Source organism: Apium graveolens, chromosome 2 (assembly GCF_009905375.1).
Source record: "Apium graveolens cultivar Ventura chromosome 2, ASM990537v1, whole genome shotgun sequence".
Classification (NCBI taxonomy): domain Eukaryota; kingdom Viridiplantae; phylum Streptophyta; class Magnoliopsida; order Apiales; family Apiaceae; genus Apium; species Apium graveolens.
The window spans coordinates 123,814,731-123,824,427 of record NC_133648.1 but is presented as its reverse complement, the minus strand read 5'-3'; the positions used below and the strand labels follow the sequence as shown (position 1 = coordinate 123,824,427).

The 9,697-nt window shown below is 36.7% G+C and overlaps 1 protein-coding gene across 1 annotated transcript; it reads left to right on the top strand.

Moving 5' to 3' along the window:
• Positions 1 to 471: 471 nt before the first annotated feature.
• Positions 472 to 2,302, top strand: LOC141707813 (berberine bridge enzyme-like 8). The gene has a single exon (XM_074511182.1). It carries the CDS (start codon positions 503 to 505, stop codon positions 2,132 to 2,134), a length of 1,632 nt encoding a protein of 543 aa, XP_074367283.1. The 5' UTR covers positions 472 to 502; the 3' UTR covers positions 2,135 to 2,302.
• The last annotated feature ends 7,395 nt before the right edge of the window (positions 2,303 to 9,697 follow it).

The window sequence follows — 9,697 nt, the reverse complement described above, 5'->3', positions numbered from 1 at the left end:
AGAATACAAACCAAATTTAAAATAAAAGCTTAAAACTAATCTTAATTATTAAATCAATCTAATATAATGCCCTTAAAAGCAACTCACCCAACTACTCAACATTCTTTCACACTCAATTTTTCCCTCCGTTTCTAATTTAATTTTTTTCGTTAAATCGTAACTTTTTTTTAAAATCCGATTTTAATGTATTTCTCTACATTTCTCAACTATCGATTTTGATACCATATATGTTATATTTCGAAATAATTTTAAAAAAAAATTAATTTCTAATTTCCATTTTAAAATTGATTTATATTAGAGTAGTCCTGGATATACTTATCTTTTATGTCAACTTTATACATGTAACTTTAGCTGATTTAAAACATTCTTCCCACGTGATATTTGGCTTCATATTGCGAAGACATAGAAACATGGGTCTTGAGGTCTTTTTAGAAGGCGTCAAAACCCTATAAATATCTCACTTATTGACACAATTATATCAGACCACAAACAAACAATAACAATGAAGACAGCTTCTCCAACTTGTTCTGCCCTTCTGTTCTTCTTCATTTTTTCTCTCAACACAATCTCTTTTTCTCTTGAATGGCCTGATTCTCCTAATCCTGCAGGTTTCATTAGATGCCTTCGATCCAGCACTTCAGATCATATCGATCAGCTCACATTCACCTCGGCTAATTCTTCCTACACTGATGTCTACTCTTTCTCTGCTAGAAACCCTAGATTTCTTGTGTCTGACCGTCTTACCCCTGCCGTCATTGTCACACCTTCTGCTGAATCACAAGTCCAGGCTGTTGTGATCTGCGCTAGGAAGAATGACATGCAACTTAGAACAAGAAGTGGAGGCCATGACTTTGAAGGTCTTTCGTATAGTAGCACATATACCCGCCCTTTTGTGTTACTTGACATGATCAATCTAAGGTCTGTCATAGCGGACCCTGTTGCAAAGACAGCAATTGTACAAGCAGGGGCAACTCTAGGTGAGGTCTATTACTGGATTAATCGAGCAAGTGGCACTCTTGCTTTTCCAGCTGGTGTTTGGTCCACTGTTGGTGCCACTGGACTTATATGTGGTGGTGGATATGGTCCATTGAGGCGAAAGTATGGTTTTGCAGCTGATAACGTCCTCGATGCACGAATTGTTGATGTACGTGGAAATATTCTTGATAGAAAAGCAATGGGAGAAGATCTTTTCTGGGCTATTCGAGGTGGGAGCTGTTCTAGCTTTGGAGTTATTTTATCGTGGAAGCTGAACCTAGTTGATGTACCATCGCAACTTACGATATTTACCGTGACTAGAGAGGAGAGGCAGACTGAAATTATGTTCCCCTTCCAAACTATTGCCCCGGTTCTTCCTAATGAAGTTGACATCAGGTGCCGTATTAGCACAGTCATAAGTAATGCAAGTACTCGAGCCGATGGTAAAGTAGTACAACTTGGGTTCACTGGTTCATATCTTGGTCCAGCTGATGAACTGCTGACCATTTTCAATTCAAGGCTTCCCCAACTACGTATACAAAGATCAGAGCTCCAAGAAGTTACCTGGATCGAAGCTTTGATGCAGTCATCATTTTTCCCCTTTTTCTCGGCAAACTACACTCCTGAGGATTTCCTCGACAGAACATTTTTAGCTGATATTCCAACCAAAGCAAAGTCCGATTTCGTAAGATCGCCAGTTTCCGTGCCAGGGCTAAATGGACTATGGGACAAACTTTTTGAAGTTGGGGCCGGGGAGACGACAGTTATTTTCACTCCATATGGAGGAGTTTTGAACAATTATCCCGAATCAACAATTCCATTTCCCAATAGAGCTGGAACATTGTTCATGATTTACGCGAGGGTGCTTTGGGTTGGAAATACTACACAGAAACTGGAATGGATCAGAAGCTTGCACGATTACTTGACCCCGTATGTTTCTAGCAACCCGCGAAGAGCTTATTATAACTACGATGATCTTGATCTGGGTGCAAATCCTGCCACTGGAATAATCAGCAACATAGCTGCCCGTAGATGGGGAAGAAGCTACTTTAACAACAACTTCAATAGGTTGATTGCAATCAAAACCTTGGTTGATCCTATTAACTTTTTCAGACACGAGCAAACCGTCCCTCCATTTTCACTCATACAAGACATGTGATCCAGTCCCACGCTCTGATTTGCTTTTTTTAATATCCGAAAAATAATTATTAGAACTAGATATTGCATGGCTGCATGCATGTCTAGCTAGATTGGTTTAGTACTACTTTCTATGTCTGCTTTGGATCCTTTAATTTTGATTTCCAATAAAGTAATTTTTCTTCCGGAATTTTGTATGCGGAACCCTTATTTCAATCTCCGTGCATGGTTTCTTTCTCACTTTATGCATATTATTGCTAACACATAGCCAGGTCATAGAAATTACTACTCTTTCTGTGCCTCCCATTTGTTTACACTTTTCTTTTTTGGATGTCCCTTTCAGTTATTTATATTTCAAAACCTTCCAAAAATAGTAAGGTTTTTATAATTTTTAAAATAACTAAATCCACTACTTCTCTCCACTATACCCACTTTATACATATAATATTAATCGGTCCCACTACTTTACTCACTTTTTTAACTTTCCTCCACTATTTTATTATTTTTCTTATATGGGAGGGACGGAGGGAGTATTTTTTAACAAGTCAATGATCTGGTTTAGTCACCTGCTCTGTTCATTAAACTTGCTTTTTTCGCGATCCGAGATGGCATATCTGCATCATCTCCACTGAGATACGACTCCATATTCTGAGGGGTAGTTGGCTACTAAATCATGACTAATTTACCTGTATTTATTTTATATAATGCTGCGAACTTACGTACGTTCTTACATGCAGTACTAATATTAATGTCTACAGATGAGTAGATGCAAAGTAGTCTACTCTTTTCAACACATCAACTATTGTTTACTATCAAGTGTCAACTGCATCTGTCTTTGAGCTTGTTGCTGAATAGTCTATACCTAATTTATTTCTGGACACGAATCGGTATCTTTGAAAATTAACTTAGTTCGGCGAAAAGATTACGTCGAGGTAAAAAAATAACTATACAACTTATGTAATTCATAGTCAATTTCAGGTAGAGCTGCTAATGAATAAAACTGTTCCTGAACAAAACCCGGCTAACAAAACTCACGATCAGTTGATTGAAGTGAACTTGGTTCTGATCGTTTTTAAACGACCGATCACAAACATAAAAATAAGCCCGCATAATTAAACAAGTTGAACCGAGTTTTTTATAAGTTCAGCTCGGAGCGGCTCGAACTCGGTAACTGTACTCGGCTCAGATAAAATTTGTATATATTACAAATAATAAATATTTACTGATCATTTGTATAAAGATTTTAATTTTTTTAATTAAATAATATTTATTTTAAAGTAAAATGGTAATTTGATACATATTTTAATAAAAAATAAAATAATTAATTTAATACATATCACTAGAGTTTGATTATTTTAACAAATAATTTCTAATTAAACTTAACACTAAATTTCACTTTACACTTTTATTAGTGGAGTCTATGATAAAATCGACCAAAATTACGGTTTCAAATAAATTAAATTAGTGAGTTAATAAAATAAATTATAACATTTTAATATTTTTAAGAAAAAAATAAAATAATTTTTAATAAATATATTTCTCGACCACTTAAAGGGGCTTACTTCCTTTATTTTATTTTATATGTCTTTTTTAACCTAAACCAATTTAATTGAAATATCAAAAATTACTAAATCTTTAACAAAAGTAATATACGATTTCTAAAGTTATGACTGTCTCGATAATTTAAAATAAAATTGATTTTGTTCATAAAACTCGACTTGTGAAATAAATTGATAAAATTATATGGATTACGAAATAAGTGTAGAGCGTGAGTGTACGTGTGTGTATATAATTGTAAGATGAAACTAATATTTGATCTCCATATAACTTATAAAATTTTAAATTATACCTTAAATTTGGTCGATTAAAAAAATATATGCGGACTATATATGGAAAACACGACTCGGCTCGAGTTCGGCTCGCCTAGGTTGTTCGTGAGCAACCTTGTATTTGTCTCGGCTCGACTTATTTCTAAACGAGCCGATCGTGAACATTTTTTTTGGCTCGGATTTCAAATTCAGCTGAGCTCGGCTCGTTTTAAAAAAAATTATGCTCGGCTTTGATCGGCTCGGCCAAAATTCAGCTCCATTATGTTCGTTTGCGGCTCTACTTTCAGGTAGTATATGTTTTTGTGGTCTACAAAATCTCGATTTACTAATTTAGTGCTGGCAGATCAGTAACTATTTGCACGTGCTGATTTAAAGTTGATATATGTTTCTATTATATATACTAGGTTTATACCCAGTGCGATGCACGGGTCTTCATTATATTTTTATATTATTTAAATTTATAATAAATTTATTTTTGGATCATTACATTATTAGTTTATTTATAAATGATAATATAAATATTTGTTATTGGTAAGATTTGAACCTAAATTTTGGGTAGTTTATAAATAATAATATAAATATTTGATGTTGATAAGATTCGAACCTGTAAATATTAGTAGTGTATAAATAATAATATAAATATTTACTGCTGACGGGGTTCGAAAATGAGGATAATAAAACCAACCAGAAAAAGACATACCAACCAAGAAAAAGGTAACCCAAATTATATCACATTCCGGTTATTATAGTATAATATAGATATGTGACAAATTTTTATTATTTACAAGTAAAGAGATTAAATTTAATTTTTTTGATAAATAACTATCAATTTTGAAAAAAATTATTGGTAGAAAGTTAGAATAAATTAATATTAATCGCCAATGTCATAACTCATAAGCAATGTCATCGTAATGATTCGCTTGTGAGTTCACTCCTTCACATTGTGTTCAATAAAACATCTTGTTTGTGATGTTTTGTTTGTTCGTTCGTTTGTTAAATAGAAAAAAGACGGTATTTGATGAATGCGGAAGCAGACAAGTAGTTGGATCAGGCATACGTAACATGGGAATGAATTTGTTAATTTTTAAAGACTGATATTAATGGTGGTGTTTGTTAAGCGTAGTAGTTGCGATTTATATAAAAATAGTGTAGTGCAATGCACGAGTAAGTATATATATTAAAATATTATTAGAATAAATTTGTTTTTATATATAAATATCATAATGTAGTTATATATCATTTACTGATGAATGAATATTGCTTCCTTGGAGAATTGATGAAGTATTATAGGTGCTCAAAATCAAAATCATGAGGGAAAAGGGTATATTGTCCAATTCTCGTACCTACAATATTTTGATAAATGGTTGTTGTAAAAAGATGGAAGTGGATTGGACAGAGCAATTAGTATGTTTAAACAAATGCATTAATATCAAAGAGTATTATGTCCAATTAAAGCAAATTATTATAATATAAATTGTATATGTCCCGACTCGGACTGTTCGTTTTAAAGCTGAACCAAAACAGAAGTTTCAGAAAAGATATATCCTATTAACATTAACACTAACATACTATTATCTCTCAAAGTGTTATGGATAAAAAACTAAAGTATAATAATTGCTGTATTTATTATTAGGGAACGTGAGTTTCGAGGCTCGATTTGACTGCTCTTGTGTTTCGTGACTCGATCTGCCTTAACAAGATGCATACGTACCTTGCTGTATGTCAAGGATCAAGTTAAAAAACGTAGTTCTGATTTGTAAGGTGAGGCCCCTTATATAGATGTTACGAGTCCTTGAATTGGACTTGGGTTAGGAGACTTGGTGGGCAAGTCTCAAAATTAGAATGGACTTTGGAGTCCTAAGAGGTAGGAAAGTGATTCCTTATCCCACCAGGTTCCTTGGAGACCAATTTACAAGGATTTATTTCTCCACTAGGACTCTTCTCATCAGCTGACTTATTCCATATTAATTAATTATGAATTTAATTAATATTCAAGGTTTTGGGCCTTCTCAAATGGGCCATACTTCCAGCCTAATTCAGGTATAATCAATGCAACATTAATTACATACCCATGCCTTATTTTATTTCCTATCATTTTCCCCCCAACTTCGGGGAAACCGTGAAAAAGGTTTCGCAGAAGTTAAGTGCATTCTTTCCCTTACAGGATATCGTCTTTGCGTAAAGTGTGGAGCGACCTACACATTTACAACGATTTGCCTTTATTCCCATTTATTTCCAGGAATTTTTCCTTAATTCTGTGATTTTTTCTTAATTTTCTGGAATTTTTTCTTTAATTTTCAGGAATTTTCCCTTAATTCTGGGATTTTTCCTTAATTTCCAGGAATTTTTCCCTTAATTAAGGGATTTTTCCTTAATTTCAAGAAATTTTTCCCTTAATTCTAAGATTTTTCCTTAATTTTCAGGAACTTTTCCCTTAATTATGGGATTTTTCTTTAATTTTCAGGAAATTTTCCCTTAATCCTGGGATTTTTCCTTAATTTTCAGGATTTATTCCTCATTTTTTGAAAATATTGCTATTTTTCAGAAATTTTTAAGGAATTTCCTCAATTTTTCTGGAGTTTCCAAGGTATTTTTATTTTCCAGAAAACATTTACAATTTTCCAGAAAATAAAAGTCTATTTCAGGAAACATTTTTTTTAAAGAAATACCTCCCATTTTCGACCAGGAATCCTATTCGACCAGGATCCTGGTCGAATTAAGGTTCTGTATGCCTTGGTCGACGAAGGCTGTTTCGGGCAGGGTCCATTCGAGGAGAATCCTGATCGAATTCGGTCAGGATCTTGATTTTTTTGACCGAATAAACGCCTTCTTTTCATCCTGGTCGAAGGTGCTTTCGGGCAGGAGGATTCGACCAGGTTTCCTGGTCGAATTTCGATTAGGATTTCACCCAAAATTATATATATATATATATATATATATATATATATATATATCGACCAAAATCCTGTCTTCTTCGGTCAGGATATTCGTTTTTTTGACCGAATTAGCCCCTTCTTTTAGCCATGGTCGAAGGTTGTTTCGACCTCAATCGTTCGACCAGGAATATAGTATGAATCCTGATCGAATTGGGTCAGAATTTTGCATATATATTAAGTTTTTTTCGAATAAACAATTTCTTGGATCCCTAATTTCCTGGGCTTTTCTTTTGGGCCAACCCTTTACTGGGCTTTTATTTTTCTTCTTTGTAAGTCCACATACATGATCTAGGCCCTAAATCTGGGCTGGATTTCTTTCAACTTGAATTTGGGCCCATGATTTGGGCATGACTTTTTTTTTAATTGGGCATTTTGTATTGATCCTGGGCCCAGAACTTGGGCTTGATTTGTTGAACCCTTTACTGGGTTTTTTCTGAACTGGGCTTTTCGTACCCTTAGGCCCAATAATTCTTGGGCTGGGCCCCATTCCTAAGCCTAATTTCCCGAACCTTCTGGAAGTTCTGAGGTTTTTTATGGAATTTTTCCAAATGTTTTTAGATTTTTATGGATTTTTCCTGAATGTTCTCAAATATATATGTTTAAATCAAAATTCTTCCAACAATCTGTAGAACATTCCAGAATTTTCTTGATTTTGGGCCCAAATGGGCTTTTCTAGGCCCATTTTTGCCTTCCAAGTGCCTATATAAGAGTGAGGTGGGAGTGTGACCCCCTCACACTTCTCATTTCTCCTCCTCTACTCTCAAACACTCCCAACACTCCTCTCCTTAGAAGCTTTTCCGGCAACTTTCTTAGCCTTTTTCGGCCTTCCTTTCCTTCCAAGGTTTCAAAGTTTCCTTCAATCTCCATCAATGGCTGATAAGAACTCCAAGAGGGTGGCCAAAATTGCCTCAGCTTCAAAACGAGGTAAGGATATCGAAATCTGCTCTTCTTATATGTCTTTGTTAGATATGATTAACACTAGGGGGACGAATATCCCTCAACTGCACATCTTGACTCTTTCAATCATTGCAACACATGGCACAATATAGATTTCGATAAGTTAAACGCACATTATAATGTTCGTCCCCCTCTTAGACTAGTTCCAGTTCCCGGTGGCGATCGTACTTGCCACTGAAAACCCGACACTCTTTTTGTTTTCACAGATGCCCTAGATGCTGGGCTTAGGTTTCCTTTTCATCCTTTCATTCCCCACCTTTTAGCAGACTTGCAAATTAACCCCTGTCAGCTTCCTCCAAACTCCTGGAGGAACATTTTATGTTTCATGGTTTGTTGTCTTAGGGGAGGTTTTCCTTTATCAGTAGCAGTTTTTAGGAAAATCTTCCAGTGTTATAACAGTTCTTCGAGTATTTGTGGTTGGGTCTATATTAAACAAAGACCCAAGTGTAAGCACATCTTTAATAGTGCCTCCATTCCTGACAACAACCAACATTGGAGGAGTAGTTTTGTCGGGTTAAGGTGGGAGAATGGAGACTGGGGCACCCTCTTCAGATCTTCCTTCGGGAAGGTTAGCGATGGCAGCCTCAAATCCATGCACCTAACCCCCGAGGAAACTATCGTTTACATTGAGCTCATTCGGGATGATGGTGCCACCACTAGCTGGACTCTTTTAAAGGAGTTTTCCCTTATTCACGTGGGGCTCTCCTCAGTTTCTCAACAAGGTATTTTTTCTTCTCTTCTCATTTTTATTTTCTCCCATGCATTTTTGACACCACTTATTTTTGTTTTTCTCTTATTTTTTCAGCTGCTAAGAAAATTAATGAGGATAATGTGCCTCTTGTCGAGGAGACTGCAAGGATGAAGAAGGCTCGCCTCGCGGGTCTGGATACCATAGGAAAAGCTACGGAGCCTAGCTTCCTAAGGAAGCACAAAGAGCCCATGGTGGAGGTTCCTACTGAGGGAGATGAAGCCCACAGTGCCCCTATCTCCGCTGCTGCTCCCGTCTCTGTTGCTACGGGCGCTTTTCAGCCTCTTTGGGGATTCCACCGCGGGGATACCGTGGTTGGATCCACAAAGCACGCTTGGGATTGGTCTTACCATGGTGTAACCCCCAAGGACTTCACTGATGTGGTTGCTACTCCCGACCTGGAGAGGATAAAGCTCATGGGAGCTCAGTCCCTGGCCTCGGTATGACCTTTCCTTAAAATTTTACTTTCTTTCTCTCGTAGATTTTTCTTGCCTTATAATATCTTCATTTATTATTTCGTTTCAGTCTAACGCCTATTTCCAAGGCGCTGTGAGGCAAGCTGAATCATGGAAGAGGGCTTCGGACAAAGCTGACAATGCCCTCAGGAAGTAGCAAAGGAAGTACGCTTCTTTGGAGCAAAAGTTGAAGCGTAAGGAAGAGGAGCTCGGAGAGTCCAATGCTGAGCTGGTTGTGCTTAGGGCTGAAAAGGATAAGGCGATTGAAAACTACTTGGACTCGGAGGAGTTTACCCAGTCCATGTGGGTGAAGGACGACTCGGTGTTTCCTGGGTTTTTTAGGACTGGACGGGACACGACCCTTGGGACCGTGAACGAGGCTTGCCCTGATATTAACCCAGCGGACTATGTCTGCCCTGACGATGAGGCTTTACTACAGAGGTTCCGCACCCGAGTGATTGTCTCGGATCGTATCCCTCAGGATCCGCTTCTTCCTCCTCCCGAGTCATCTTCTAGGCTTGCTGTAGATGATAGCTCTTCCTCTTCCGGGACTACTAAGACTTCCGGCGAGAGTGGCAGAGACGATGATATGGATGCTGAGGGCAGTTCTACCCCTTAGAGCTTTTCTATCCCTGCGTGGCTTATTTATTTTAATTTGTC